We start from the raw sequence: 16,741 nt of genomic DNA on the forward strand, positions 1-16,741 counted from the left end.
ATTATCTCAAGTCGTACAAAGGCAACAGGAAATTGCTCCCAATTATGCTCTGTTGATTCCCCCTCTGTATTGCAACCGCTTTCAACTAATATTGCAAACTCGCAGGGTGGAAAGGTAACGCTTAGCTATAGCAGGAGAGCCTCACGATATTCATTTCGTTCCAAACCATAAGCGACCACCGCAACCAGAACCAAGATTTCCTTGAATCTTCTTCTTTTTCTTCAGTCTTTATCCGGTTCACAAGCAGGGTCAGCTGGTCGTGACCGGTTTCGCTTGTTTGGCTTGGTTCTATCAAATGTCTGATCTGGAAGCAATTGCCAGGCTTTTAAGGGGGTCATCCCGTGTGTCGGGTTGGAGAAATCGATTTTTTTTTGCATGAATTGTATCTATATATAGTGGAGAATATGTGGGCAAAGGGATTTTCCGATATTCCGAGTCGTTCAGAAATTACAGTGTTAAATAAGTAAGGAGTTTGCAGCCGCGGCTAGAGTACTCGATGAGAAAGAGCATCGAATCTTTTTTTACCTGTTAGTTTTTTACCTGAGCCTTATAAATTCGAACACAGGTATAAATATAAAAAGATGGAAAACCAATCAATTGTCTAAACTTATTTGCTGTTTGGAATGAAAAGGATAATCCAGTCTCGAGTGAGCACTGAAATGTTTTCAAGCTATACTCAGTTATGTTTTGTTGTAAGTATTGCGCTGTTTGTGTGTTGAAAAACTTTTGATGAAAAAAAAATTTACACCCCCCTTTTGCATGTATGGGGATCCCCCCTTAAATTCGATGTAAATGGATGTAATTCACTGTATGCGTGAGCATTCACAATTCCCACCTTTCTACCAAATTTGGTGTCAATCGCTATAACCGTCTCCGAGAAAAATACGTGTGACGGACAGCCAGACAGATACAGGCCCCGAAGTACATTGTACGCATTGTGGTCGAGTTTCTCCTTGGGAGAAGACTTTACTGCGACTCGGACGATGGGCTAAAAATATTCCCGACAACTTCCGGAGTGCCACAGGGTTTTGTCCTGGGTCCCTTGCTGTGGTTAGTTATGTACGATGGAGTGTTGACGCTACGCCTACCGGACAACGTGACAACTATTGGCTTCGCCGATGATATCGGAATAACGGTGGTTGCAAAGCACCAAGACGAGATTGAGATCTATGCAAATGAAGCGATATGGGAGATCAATTCCTGGTTGAGAAATTCTGGCCTTTCACTTGCCGAGCATAAAACAGAAGCATTATAGTTCTCATTAGCAAGAGAAGAAAGAACACAACTGTGAAAATCAAAGTTGGCGGAAAAACAATTTACTCCCAACCATCGCTCAAATACTTGGGAGTAATTATTGACAGAAGACTCAACTTCAAAAGACACATTGAGTACGCCGCAACTAAAGCGTCTTCCATCGCTACAACGATCTCGAGGATACTACCGAACATTGGTGGGCCAAGACAAAGTCGACGTCTTCTGCTCTCCAGGGTAGTCAGCTCCGTGCTACTCTACGCAGCTCTTGTTTGGGCAACTGCTCTGAATAACAAAGTGAACTGCCGAAAATTGGAAATGGCGTATCGGTTAAGTGCACTCCGGGCATGCAGTGCATATCGGACAACATCAGGAGAAGCAGCATATGTACTAGCAGGGATGCTCCCCATAGACATCTTGGCGAAAGAAAGTCGGCGACTCTACGACAAAACGTATGCAGCTGCAGAATCTAGCGCATTTCAACGGCAGCTGGCACGGTGGGAATCTATCGAACGGTGGCAACAGCGATGAGACGAGTCCCAAACTGGTCGTTGGACATACCGCATCATTCCGGATATTCGGAGATGGTTTGAACGAAACCATGGGGAATTAAGCTACGAGTTAACACAATTCTTAAGTGGACATGCAGGTTATCGTGCTTATTTACATCGATTTGGTCACGACGAATCACCATGCTGCCCAAGATGTGGTAACGTGGCTGAGAATGCGAAGCATGTCATATTTGATTGCCCCAGGTTCACCGCGCACCGAACAAGAATGGAAGCGGTCGCAGACAGGCGTTTAACACCCGAAAACATTGTGGAGTTTATGCTGGAGTCAACGGATGCCTGAAACCAGGTTGTAAGGGAATTGCAAGCTTTTCACCAACAGCTTAGGCAGGAAGAACTACGACGAAAACAAGGAAGGGAGAGAACCATAATGAGCCGCAGTTAAAAGCTGATCCAGCCTCGCGACGCAATACTTGATAGGAGTTCGGTGGGGAGAGTGGAATGAGAAGGAGGTGGTTTTAGTGAGTAGAAGTCTCACATAACTGCGTGGCAGGAGCCAGCAGTAGGTTTTGAACCTTTCCACCTTCCAACGCCGAAAAAAAAAAAAAACAGACAGTAAACCGATTTTAATAAGGTTTTGTGTTTACACAAAACCTTAAAAACGAGTATGGGAATCGATACTTGTCAGAGAAGAAAAAGGACTTCGAATCAACATCAGCAAAGAAACTTTTAGCAAGCATGAACATGGATGTTCCAATTGCGACAAGTTTTGTATATTGGATTTTGCTGGAGTTTTCTAAGGTAATTCTGCAAATTTCTGCAAATAATAAAATGTACGTAATAGTAAAAAAGGAATGCGTAGGACATGTCGAGAAAAGAATGGGAACGCGGCTTAGAAATGCAAAGAAGAATCACAAAGGCATTGGTGGAAAAGGGGCTGGAAAACTTACTGATAAGGTTATTAACGACCTCACTACATTTTTTGGGCTAGCTATTCGTCGGCACGCAAATTCGATAGAAGGAATGAAGCAAGAAATTTGGGCAACTTTCTTCCATAAATGTTCTACAGACGGAAATCCTCAGCATCAAAATTGTCCGGCAGGCGAGGACAGTTGGTGGAAAACGGAAGCTAAAGGAAAACTGGAGAGTTTCCACCACGAGAAGACACCTTTGACTGAAGAAGTTCAAACAGTAATCAAACCAATCTACGAAGGTTTGTCACGAGATGATCTCTTGAACAGATGTTTGGGAGCAGAGACCCAGAATAACAATGATTCGTTAAATGCATTGATCTGGACTTTCGCTCCTAAACACCTTCATTCTGGGGCCAAGATCGTAGAAATACCCACTTTTCTGGTTGTAATTATTTTCAATGAAGGATTCAATGGCATTCTCAAAATCCTAGTGACAATGGGATGTCAAGTTGGTCACATAGGTCAGGTTTATGCCAACCGCCGTAATGAAGTGCGAATTTGGCGGTCCGAACGACGATCGACTGACCTCGCTAAAAGAGCCAGAATTGAAACCAGAGAGCAACAATCGGCCTTACAAGACTTTTTTAAACGGAGGGTGCTCTCTATGGACCAGGTATAGCAGATTCATGGTGAGTTAAAATTTTACTGCTGATAATCATATTTAAATTTTTAAATGCGTTTTTCTCGAAACTGGATCTTGAAAATCGGCTGCCACCATAGCTCAAAATCTATCCAACCAAATTCTTTGAAATTTTCATGATTTCTTTAACACACATTTCTACGGTCCACAAACTAGGATAATTGCAATCGGACCGGCCGTTTTTTTTTTATTCATAAAAAAAGCCGTAAAAAAACACCAAAATCCAAAAAATAACTTTTAATATTTTCTAATTATCCTATTTTGCGGACCGTGGAATATTCTCCACATTAAAATGCCGTTTAGTTTTTTCCCCTCAGATGAACACAGCGCCCTCCAGCGTGGCAGCAGAAAAACACCTTTTTTTGGAGATGGGTGCATAAATTGACACGTGTTCCGAAAACTAGCTACGATATCAAGCTGAAAAATTTATCACATATACTAGAGATATCAAGAAACACATATCACGTTCCTATCTTTATCCAGTCCTCCAAAATAATTTTTCAAATAAAGGCAAAAAAACGGCCTTCACAAGGGATGACCCCTTTAAATCCCCATCCAGTGTATCCTTGAGTACGGTTGGCGATTTTAAAATAAGAATCCTTTGGTGTAAAGGAGCGGAGAAGGGACAACTTCTGGCCGGTATCAGATAGGTCCCATTATGAGAGTAATGACTGGGAAACCCATTCGGCAAAGACTGAACTAGGAATAAACTGAAGTGACTCTTGAAGTCCACTTTGCTGTAAGCCACTGAGGACGTTGGTGGCCACTCAAAGGGCAAGTAAGCTTCCCACTACACACCCGTTGCTAACATGCAGAGCGCAGTTCCTCAAGTAGGCATCTATTTACCTCATAGAAACGTGACTCGCAGCACACCTTCCCAGCTGTATCCACCTCTTCCACGGATCAATAACATTATCAGCTGTTCACGGCGAGAACAGCAGCCATTACATGCCCAATGCGGCAAGGGCCATGCGAGGCTCAATATCCAAAAATAACGCAATCATCATGGTTACATGACGCACTCATCGGACGATTTCTCGGTGTAGCTTCAAAATCCAAGAGAAAAAAAGCTCAAGACTTCCCGATTGCGGGTTTCGCACCAAAAAAACAGAATTTTTTTCTAGAGATAACTGTATTTTTATGTTACAGAATCGATTGGGAATGTTGCGACTTTCCGCGTGGGGACGGGGGCCTGCAGAAAATGAGACGGGTCGGCCGTGGGAGCCACCTAAGCCAGTGCAAGTTGCGTACGAGGTAGCGTAGCGCACGTCGACCCGTCCACGGAAAATGTTTACGAATGGAGCGCGAACGCAAAACGAAAGAAAAACATTCCAAGGCGATACATTGCGCGAATACGACCCCGCTCAGCCCGCCCCCTTCCAGACCACTCGAGCCGTACTTTTTCTTTGTTTTCGCCTGTAACACGCTCATCCTATCGACACCGTTACCAAACCCGCTGCTGTTTTTTCTCATCCTCACGCACTCCATCATTTCCTCTGCCCAATCCTCCGTACTTACCGATTACTATTCATTATCGACGGCATATTGGTATTTCTCAATGGTTGCAGCTTACGGGGAGACTTTTCTAAGGAATAAATGCAACTTCTGCTTTTGTTGATTTTCACGCAAGAAAAATCTAATTGGAACTTTTCACTTCACTGCGAAAATTTTCACTCGAATTCTCTATCTTTGTCACTCGCACTTGAACGCCTGGAGGTACTCTACGTGTGCTTGATTTCTCGAACAAATTCGCACTGAACTGGCGCTGCCAATTGCAGCAAATTTTAACGAGGATCGAAAGACACATCATCCGACGGATGTCAACGCATGTTTCGGGTGAATTGCCCGATTGAATTGAATTATTGTGAATGGAAGTAGGAGAAGAAGAATTCAATTTTTAATTTTTGAATATATTTCATGCTGAGAAGTGGAAACTACAAATAATGCAAATATTATGATTTTGTTACAAATTCTATAAGTAAAAATGCATATACACTCACGCATGAAAAAAAAAATATCCCAAAAGATTAATCACTGACGTATTAGTATTTTTTTTAAGTTCCGGCTAAATGGATTTTTTCATTCTATAAATAATATTTTTACGTAAAAAAATACAGCTCGAGAATTAGAAATAATATCCAATGGCCAATACTAATTTCATATAATTTCTAATTTCCAAGAGTTTTTGAAAATTACCAATGTAAAGTCCGCGATTAAATTTCGAAAGACTTTCATATAAGATTAGCTATGCACATGTATTTATCCAAAGACTTTATAATGGATAAAATGAGGAAAGTAAATCACAAAGATTAGAATATGAAGAAATCATATATTTTAAGTTGCCGCCTGTCAGCTTTTGCAGGCAAGTTTACGGCTTAGTGGGGCTAAGCAATTCATTTGCAATAGCTTCTGCATGGGAAGCCGCTATGCTCAATTCCTTGTTCTTGGAGTTTCAGATGGTCGATCAATTTTACATCTACGACCCCGGCTTCGTTAGTTCTTACAAGAATCAGGAATGTTTACACAATACAAAATATTATGCCATTTGAAAAACTCATGATCTCTCTGGTCTTCCTTTCTTCTTCATGGGGAGTTAGATGATATGATGGCCTTGCGGCTGTCCACCACAGCTGAACGTTCGTCTCCTGACGCTTTAAATATAATAGGGGGAACCCTAATTAAGCCAGGAGGAGTCACATCTTCCTAAGGAGGGCGGGATTCAATTTATAATTACTTTAATCATACATATTCTCCCCGAAAGAAATTAAAATCAATATATTAGTTCCCTTCTTCCCAGTAAACAATATTCAATGTTATCTACTTGTTTTCGGTTAGATTTATCTATTAAGGAAATTAATAAACGGTTTTTAAACACTCCCTCGTCATGGTAGTACTACCATTCTTTTTGTATCTTAATCCAACAACTATTTAGTGTTGGTTTTTATAAGTGGACATATTCGAATTTTCACTTTTGAAGAACTTAACAACTAGACATCTCATTGAATATTTCTTAGAGCTAAGAATTAATAAATGAATATTGCTTAGAGCTTGTTTTGGCGATCTCCTAGACGGCCTAATCCATGGGCTATTCTGCTTGGGCGTTGGCCAAGCTCGCGCACTAGCCCCAGGATTTAAATTTGATGGCCGCGGTTGCTCTCGTTCCGGGCTGCCGAAACTTAACTGCGGAACGATGGGGTATTCAAAACTTCTGAAAAAGAAAAGGCTAAAGAGTTAATACTATACTTAAGTTGATTCTCAACTCTTATACACTTGGATTTATTAAGAACACTCGCGTTTCCACTTCTAAAAACTTTTATTTCCAAAAAACAACAATATTCTACTTTTGACAATTTCTAAATAAACCTAATAAGCGAATTAAAGAGTGACCGCGCGTAATAAAGTGTTCTCGATTAGAACACTTTAGCTATGTTCAGAGACTTCTTGAATACTAAAAATTAAAAGTAATGTCATTCTTTAATTCACCTATCTTTGACCCTTCCGTGTTTACATATTAGTTCGAAAGTGTTCTTGTACACAACACAATAACACTTGTTTATTCATCATCATCAACGGCGCAACAACCGGTATCCGGTCTAGGCCTGCCTTAAAAAGGAACTCCAGACATCCCGGTTTTGCGACGAGGTCCATCAATTCTATATCCCTAAAAGCTGTCTGGCGTCCTGACCTACGCCATCGCTCCATCTTAGGCAGGGTCTGCCTCGTCTTCTTTTCCTACCATAGATATTGCCCTTATAGACTTTCCGGGTGGGATCATCTTCATCCATACGGATTAAGTGACCCGCCCACCGTAACTTATTGAGCCGGATTTTATCCACAACCGGACGGTCATGGTATCGCTCATAGATTTCGTCATTGAATTGTCCATCCTCATGTAGGGGGCCAAAAATTCTTCGGAGGATTCTTCTCTCGAACGCGGCCAAGAGTTCGCAATTTTTCTTGCTAAGAACTCAAGTTTCCGAGGAATACATGAGGACTGGCAAGATCATAGTCTTGTACAATAAGAGCTTTGACCCTATGGTGAGACGTTTCGAGCGGAACAGTCTTTGTAAGCTGAAATAGGCTCTGTTGGCTGACAACAACCGTGCGCGGATTTTATCATCGTAGCTGTTATCGGTTGTGATTTTCGACCCTAGATAGGAGAGATTGTCAACGGTCTCAAAGTTGTATTCTCCTATTCTTATTCTTCTTCGTGTTTGTGTTTGACCAGTGCGGTTTGATGTTATTGGTTGATTCGTCTTTGGTCCTGACGTTGCCACCATATATTTTGTCTTGCCTTCATTGATGTGCAGCCCAAGATCTCGCGCCAATCGCCGCCTGCTCGATCTGGATGAAGACAGTTTGTACGTCTCGGGTGGTTCTTCCCATGATGTCGATATCGTCAGCATAGGCCAGTAGTTGGGTGGACTTGAAGAGGATCGTACCACTTGCATTTACCTCAGCATAACGGATCACTTTCTCGAGGGCCAGGTTAAAGAGGACGCATGATAGGGCATCCCCTTGTCGTAGACCGTTGTTGATGTCGAATGGGCTTGAGAGTGATCTTGCTGCTTTTATCTGGCCTCAGAGTCAGCCTAGTCAGTCTTATTATTTTAATCGGGATACCGAATTCTCTCATAACCAGGTACAGTTTTACCCTGGCTATGCTATCGTAGGCGGCTTTAAAGTCGATGAACAGATGGTGCAACTGTTGTCCATATTCCAACAGTTTTTCCATCGCTTGCCGCAGAGAGAAAATCTGATCTGTTGCTGATTTGCCTGGAGTGAAGCCTCTTTGGTATGAGCCAATGATGTTGTGGGCGTATGGGGCTATCCGCCCTAGCAAGATAGTGGAGAATATCTTGTAGATGGTACTCAGCAACGTGATACTTCTATAATTGCTGCACTGTGTGATATCTCCCTTTTTATGTATGAGACAGATAATGCATCGTTGCCAATCGTCAGGCATTGATTCGCTGTCCCATACCTTGAGCACAAGTTGATGAACCACTTGGTGTAACTAGTCGCCTCCATATTTAACCAATTCGGCTGTAATTCCATCGGCTCCTGGCGACTTATGATTTTTTAGCCGATGAATTGCACGGACTGTTTCTCCTAAACTTGGTGGTGGCAGTATTTGTCCGTCGTCTTCAGTCGGCAGGACCTCCAACTCGCCGATGTTCTGGTTGTTCAGTAGCTCATCAAAGTACTCAACCCATCGCTCTAATATGCCCATTCTGTCGGAAATCAGATTTCCCTCTTTGTCTCGGCAGGATGAGCATCGAGGTATATAAGGCTTCATCCTGCTGACTTGTTGGTAAAACTTCCGCACCTGGTGCGGTTGCTCCTTGTATTTTTCTAGTTCACAGACTTGTTGGTTCTCCCAGGCTTCCTTTTTCCGTCTGTGAAGTCGCTTCTCCGCTCGTCGGAGTTCATGATAACTCTCTACACGTGCCCGCGTTCTTCGAGAATGCAACATTACTCGGTGTGCGGTATTCTTTCGTTCCGTTGCTAGCTTACATTCATCGTCGAACCAGCCGTTCCGACTCCTTTTGCGGCTGGGGCCAAGTATGTTTGTGGCCGTATCCATGATAACGTTCTTCAGGTGATTGTGAAGATCATTTGTTGATGCTTCATCTCCAGGTCCTCTGTTGACCGCAGTTATTGCGGCTTCCATTTCCCTCTTATAGGTGTCGCGGAGGGTTGTGTTGTGGATGGCTTCAGTGTTCACTCTCACCTGATTGTCAGAGAGGATTCTAGGTGGTATTGTTATTCGAGCTCGGAGCACCATGCCAACGAGATAGTGATCCGAGTCTATGTTGGCCCTCCTATATGTTCTGACATTCATCAAGGCTGAGAGGTGGCGGCGTTCGATCAACACGTGGTCAATTTGGTTGAAAGTGGTCCCGTCTGGAGAGGCCCACGTATGTTTGTGGACCGCTTTCCGCGCAAACCAGGTACTTCCAACAACCATTTCGTGTGACCCTGCTAATTGAATAGTCCGCAGTCCGTTATCATTTGTTTTTTCGTGTAAGCTATGGGAGCCAACGTAACGCCTGAATACGGGTACCTTCCCTACTTGGCTGTTAAAATCCCCAAGTATGATTTTGATATCATATCTGGGACAGGCTTCGAGGGTTCGTTCTACTGCCTCGTAGAAGGTATCCTTCTCCGACTCTGAAGTCTCCTCTGTAGGGGCGTGAACATTTATGAGGCTTATATTTCTAAACTTGCCTCGCAAGCGCAGAGTACATAGCCGTTCGCTTATGTTTTGAAAGCCGAAACAGCAGGTTTTATTTTTTGGCTGACTAAGAAACCTACTCCGAGCACATGGTTTACTGGATGACCGCTATAATATATGGTGTAGTGGCTCTTCTCCAGGAAACCGGTCCCTGTCCATCGCATCTCTTGCAACGCTGTTATATCAGCCCTATATTGGGACAGGGTATCGGCTAGCTGCTGGTCAGCTTCATCTCTGTACAGGGAGCGCACGTTCCATGAGAAAATGCGCAAATCTTTATTCCGTGTTCGTTGCCGGGTCCGTCGTTTTAAAATCCGTCCTGTCCGAGGCTCCTGTTGTGGCCTCGTAACGAGTTGTTTTCCGTGTATGTTTGTCAGCCCTACCCAACCCCCAACCTGGAGGACCAGTTGGTACAATTTGTCCCGTTTTTAGGCGCGGGAGACTCGCCTTCATCCTTCTCCGTCTGCAGCTTTTCGTTAAGCGGTCACCACGTGGAGGTGGAGATAGGGTTTGGTAGTAGAGCTGTTGGTGCTGGTTCAGCAGGCATTTCCCAGGTTTTATGCTCCATCGTGGGTACCAATCCACGTTTCGCCCTGGGACCTATACACCATAATGCAAACATCGAATTTTGCTACAAATTCTATAAATAAGATTGCGTATACATTCAGCGTCAAAAAAAGTGAACAGTTCCACCAAGCACTTTTCAATAGTCATATCTATATTAAGGTTGCTAGTAAACAGAAAAATTTTGTAATTCTGAATGTTTTGCTGCGTTCTCTTTTCGAAACATAAAAATTAATGCACACAATTCCTGATAATATCGAAAAAATAATAATAAATAAATAATCGAAAAAATATGCAGAAGCCACTAAATTCACGCGTCAAAAGAAAGTATACACTTTATTCATAATGGGCAAACACCTGGGAGTAACCGTACCGTAGGAGGTTTCGTTAGTTGCTGTTCATATTTCGCATTAACGTTCTTGGTATTTAATCGTTTGGTGAGTGTTAACAGAAAAACATATTTAACATTTAAGGAAGTTTTAAAATTGATTACCATAGGCAGACAAACTTCTATTGAAATTCGTGAACAAACTATAAAATTATCTAATGGAGGTAAATATTTGCGTGAAATTGGCGTTATTATCAATAGAAGCCATTGCACATTAAAAAAATCTTGGATAAATATAAAAAGTTTAGACAATTGGAGGATTTTCCTCGTTCTGGAAGACCACAAAGTCTTTCATGCACTGATAAAAGAGAATGCGAAGAGTTAAAAAAACCGCTTTAGAAAGTGCAGTGAAAATAACACGTGAGATGAAGGATCGTAAAAGTGTAAGTGTAAGTACTAGTACTATTCGCCGGGCTTTACATGAAAATGGGTTACATGATAGAACGCCGAGAAAAAAAAATGGGGGGGACCTCAACGCCAGGCAGAACGGGGAAACTCTCCACCATTTCCTAACCACCTCTAATCCCAATATCAACCTCTCCCACTTCAGCCCTGCCCTCCCGTCATTTAACAAAGGGTATTACCATTCCTACCTCGACCACTTCCTAATCAGCAGCAACCTCACCCTCAAACCCAACCCCAATACTTATCCCTTCCTAGAAACAGCCCCCGGTATCAGTGACCATGATGCCGTGGTCTTAGAGATTTCACTCCCCGACAGAGCCACCAGGCCCTCTCCTACTTTAGTCCCTGACTTCCAGAAGGCGAACTGGAAACTCATCAACCGCACCCTTAAATCCAGACTTGAACCTCTCCTCCTCCCTACCAACGAAACAGTTTCCAACGACACTATAGATTGGACAGTTCGTCAGTACACTGAAGTAAATCAGCAAATATGTGACGAACTGATACCTTCTCGGTCCCTCAACTACCGCAATCTTATTTCTCTCCCAGACGATATCCTCGAAGATATCAGATACAAGCGTATCCTAAGGCGGAGGCTATTTAGAAACAGATACTCTCCGCAATCCTCTCCTCTCCGTAACGAAATCCTTTCCCTTGGCAGGTCAATCCGCAATAAAATTTTAACCCTCTACATCAACCACCTCCACAAACGCCTCTCCAACATTGAGCTAAACCCTGATACCTTCAGGCAACTCAGAAAAACTTGTCCCCGTCTAGGCAACTCCTCCCAACAAACCACCATCCTTCCACAAAATATCTCAACTCCCGAAAAGGTGAACATCCTAGCCAAGCACTTCCTTCAAGCGCACCATTGCACCCTCCACATTCGCGATCAACACTTCGAAAGTGTTGTGAGCGAAACCATAGAAAAACTTCAATCCACACCAACTTTTTACCAATCCAGTCCCAACCTAAACCTTTTCGCTCAACCCGTTATCCATCCCGATGAACATAATGATGTTTCTCCCATCCACTTTGTCAGCCCAAGTTCAGTGGAAACTGCAATTGCAGCCTCCAAGAACAAAAAATCAGTGGGTCTCGACAAAATCCCTTCCATAGTTTTAAAAAAGTGCGCCCCCAACATTTCCACCACACTCTCCTCGATCATTAACCACTGCATCCTCAACACTCACTTCCCCACCGAATAGAAAAATGCTCGCATAGTCCCCATCCCAAAAAAGAACCTTAATCCACTTAATCCTGATAGCTACAGGCCTATCTCCATCCTTTCTTTCTCCACCAAAATCTTCGAGCGGATTATCAAATCCCTCATAGACGAGCATTGTACTTCCAATAACACTCTGCCCGAGTTTCAATTCGCCAACCAAACTAAACACTCGGTTGAGCACGCACTGCTGGTCCTCAAGACTGATATCTTCCTGGGTATCAATCGGAGGACACCCACCATAGCCTGTCTCCTTGACCTAAGGAAAGCTTTCGACTCCGTATGGCAATACGGACTCACGTACAAGCCTTTTGAAATCCTCAATTTCCATCCGCGCCTCTGTAAGCTAATTCTTAGCTTTCTATATGGGCGGAAATCCTTAGTCAACATCCAGCAGCACCTTTCCTCGTCCTATACTTGCCCCGCCGGCATTCCCCAGGGTTCAGTCCTGTCTTAAACCCACCCCAGACATCCCCAAACCACCTCCACACCCGTGTCCCATCCAGATCCTCCAATACGCGGATGACCTAATCATCTATACGGCCACCAAAGACATCTCCCGTGGTGAAGCGCGTCTGAATGCTTATTTGGACGAACTTTACCACTATTTCACCCGTTGGAAACTTTCTATAAATCCCGACAAGTGTGAGACCATCGTCTTCCATGGAGACATGAGAATGACGCCGAAGATGAATCCACGACGAGCCCATTCCCACTGTTAAAGAAGCCACTTACCTCGGGGTGACAATGGACTCCCGCCTCTCCCACGTACCTCATATAACGAAGGCACTAGGCCATGCAACTGGTGCCTTCTGGTCCCTGTATCCTGTCCTTAAATACAATCTCCCGACTCCAAAAATGGTTAAGCTGTTTTGTTATAAGCAGCTTATTCGCCCACTCCTCATCTTCGGCTTTATTTTCTGGTCCGATTGCTCCCCATCCCAAATGGAGCGACTCCGCCTCAGAGAGCGCAGGATCCTTCGCCACTGTGCCAATATATTTAAGAACGAAGACCGCTCCAAGTACATTTCCAACCAGATCCTCTATGAGTCCTGCCAAACCCCACGCATCGACGCCTTTCTTGCCTGTCTTGCCCTCAACTTCCTGGTCAAGTGCCAATCCCATCCCAATCCCCTTATCGCCAAAGCCATGCAGATCGAGATCGTTGAAGATAACCTTCTTCTAACTCATCTGTTTCCCCAGATCCTCCCCCCTAGGTAGAGTAGTCTTCTACACGGGCAACTTCTCCGACTCCCAATTTTGTAAACCTTCCCATCATTAGCGCCCCTCCTAGCTTTTAATTCCCATCCCTCCCCCGCATCCCACCCATCCTATCCCAGTCCTTTTTTAGTTAGCTATAAGTTTATTATGATGCTCTTTTTGTAAATAAAAATTGTTGTTTTAACGCCGAGAAAAAAGCATTTACTATGCCGGAAGAATCAAACGCGCTGCCTCAACGTTGTTAGAAAGTACGAAAATATGAATTTCTCATTCTGGAAAGATGTTGCTTTCAGTGATAAAACTAAATCTGAAATATTTGGCGAGAAAACACCATTAAAAATGTAGAGATCCAAAGGACAAGGTGTTGTTGAACAAAACATCGCCGTAACTGTGAAGCACGGGGGTGCCTTAGTTATGGTGTGGGGTATATGGTGGCACATGGTGTTGGAAGTTTGATATTTATTTAGAATATAATGAATAAAAAAGACTACCTCAACATTTTAAAAGTGAATCTGCATAAGAGTGTTTGAAGTTGTGCCTAGATTCAATTTGGATCTTCCAGTAATTCGAAGTGCACGGCTAAAGATGTTAAGGGATGGCTCCTTTATAGAATGTCAAAGCAGTTGGATCACCCTCCACAGCCGCCTGATCTTAATTGAGCATTTGGGGGAGTACCTTGACCGAGAAATAAGAAAACGTAACATAACGAGCACAGTATCCATTAAAGCAGTGTTGATGTGTGAATTTGATACTAAAGATACGTCTGAACTCGTAAAGCCCATAGTCTGTGCTGCTTTTGACCCGATCTCAGGATGTACCAACACCTAATGATAACCACTTGCTAAATATAATGTTGAAATGTGCTTTGAATGCCCCAACTGATCCACTATATGCTCTATTCGAGGCAGTGGAAAGGAGCCTCCAATAATCTTCCCATTTAAGTTGTGGAAATCAACAACAACTCTATCTTTTTTTTAACCATCTGGTCCAGGTTTTTTCGGAACTACCAAAAAAGGTGAATTCCGTGGGCTCTTACTTGGATGGCCATCTCTTAACATTTCACGTAACTAGTCATCTATAACCTGCCTATAAATTTTTGATAACTTACTATATACCGTTTTTTATAAATAGGTGCCTGATTTTGTATCAGATGGATTCGATAATTGATATCTAGTGTGTATACCTTACCCTTTTTAAATCGATCCCCCACATCCAACTCTTTCCTCAACTGGCCTGACCTCGCTTGTTCAGCACTAATAGTCGTACCATCGGCTGGGAAGATTTGACCAAGGTAGACTGTCGGATCGTTTACCTCTACATTTTCCTCATTTTCAAGGGTAACTATATATATATTGTAGCTTTCTAGTGGTTCAGTTGCACTCATATCCCTACCCACGCTTGAATGCGTGGTGGTACCCTTATTGTTTGTTCTACTTCTATTAGTAGATCTTTTTTTTCACTAAACTTTTGAATTAGCTTTTTCCATTCGCCTGTTAAATAACTACTTTTGTCACTGATTTCCCTCTCTACCTCTCGTGGAATTCACTTGTTGGTTAGTCTCGGCAAAAAGTGTACTCCTCTGATCGCTCTGCCATGAGAACGAGTGACCCCTCTGTCGTCTTTCCTACTCCAAATGCCATCTAATCGTTAGCCAGATATTCGATCTCTGATGAGTGCTGCTCCTGAATGGTGTTTTCGGATCTGTTTAACGCCACCTCCTGAGTGCTCAATAATAATAATAATAATCGTTGGCGCAACAATCCATATTGGATCTAGGCCTTGAAGTGTGTTAGAGCACTTCATTCAAGACCGTAACGGTACACTACAGTATACTGTAGGAGGCAATGTGGTCAGCATTGCGCTCGCCCGAGATTATTACCCTGATTTGACTCAGGTACTCATTCACAGCTGAGTCGACTGGTATCCGACGTCAAATCACGATACAAATTCCACTGTCACCAGTGAGATTTGAACCGCGACCCTACGCACGACAGCCTTGTGCTCTAACCATTCAGCTATCCGGACACTGAGTGCTATATCCTAGTCCTAAATTTCCCAAAGGTATTGGTCGTGGTTTTTGGGAATGTAATGTTTAGACAAAAAGTCATTTCATTGTACTATACCAGGCATGTCCCTTAATAACTGGAACTCACACGGTATCTCCGTATGTAGCTGCACTGTGCCCCGCATTTGCCTATTGAATTTCTTTTCTTAAAAGGGGGTTTGTAGTATGCATACCTCTGCATGATATACTTTTGTTCCTTTTTTAAGGAGTCTCCTTGATAAGACTTACTTCCGCATCATTGTCTACGACAAATTTCACCTCCTTCCGTGTCGCTATATCCAGTGGCACACGGACGAATGAGACTGTTACTCGAGATGTTTTATTATACCCTAAGTTGCTATCTATATTGGTCGTTTTTGGGGATTTTAGCTCGAACTTTGAGCGTCCCCCTGTTGACGAGTTTCCCCACTTTACCTTAAATTGACAATCTTTTGTTATGTGTCCTGTTGGTCCACAAAAATAACATCCTTGTTTCCTACCTGAATGTGTACAGTTTATTGTTTTTCCGTTTAAAACATTCATCGTACGCGTGTGCCTTTTCTCTACAATAGAAACATTGCTCCTTTTGAGCCTGTTCGCACACTACTGTTAGCTTTTGTTTGACCGTTTCCTGGTGATAAGCTAGTATCCAAGTGAGTACTTGTAAGATTCAAATATGCATTGGTTGTTTGCTGAGTATTGTTTGGTAACAAAGTCAGTAGTGGTGCACCGAAATAACCGGGGTTTGGGTATCTATATTATGGAAAACCATTTGCTGCAGCTTTTCTATATCCATTGCTGTGTGCCACTTCCTTTAAGGTTTTTTCACCAAGTGTAAGAAGATGCTGACACAAATCTGCGTTGGCAACTTCGCTTCTCAGAGTGCTGATAGCAAAATCCTCTGGTTGCGCATGTTTTTTGCTAGCTAGACTAGTAGTCTAGTAGACCCGTACTTTGCAGTAGCTGCCTCTTTGGATGTTCCAAAATGTTGTCTCAACCTGAACAAAAAAGTAATTAAGGATTCTATGATAAGGAATTGATACTTTATCAACTAATAGAGGTAGCAACACGGGCGGTTCTGGCCTGTCTTATGAGTTGTTATCTAGGACTCATCATCATCTGCGAAAGTTTCAAAAGTAAAAAAGAAGAAAGATCGATCAGCGCCTTTCCAACTTAATGTTGAAGTATCGGTCTATGTTAAATACCAATAATCGACTGGAAGAAAGCATCTCTCAAGGTGCCAGAGTGGCACGGAGCGATTCTTTTGAAAATCATCCTGAAT

The 16,741-nt window shown here is 42.9% G+C and overlaps 1 protein-coding gene across 1 annotated transcript in view; it reads right to left on the reverse strand.

Moving 5' to 3' along the window:
• Nucleotides 1-5,144, reverse strand: part of LOC119647288 (ornithine decarboxylase antizyme) — a 52,277-nt gene extending 47,133 nt beyond the window's left edge. Inside the window, 1 exon segment of the mRNA XM_038048191.1 lies at nucleotides 4,893-5,144. Coding sequence (XP_037904119.1) covers nucleotides 4,893-4,918 — 26 coding nt within the window. The 5' untranslated portion in view covers nucleotides 4,919-5,144.
• Nucleotides 5,145-16,741: the final 11,597 nt, after the last annotated feature.

Source organism: Hermetia illucens, chromosome 1 (genome assembly GCF_905115235.1).
Source record: "Hermetia illucens chromosome 1, iHerIll2.2.curated.20191125, whole genome shotgun sequence".
Classification (NCBI taxonomy): Eukaryota; Metazoa; Arthropoda; class Insecta; order Diptera; family Stratiomyidae; genus Hermetia; species Hermetia illucens.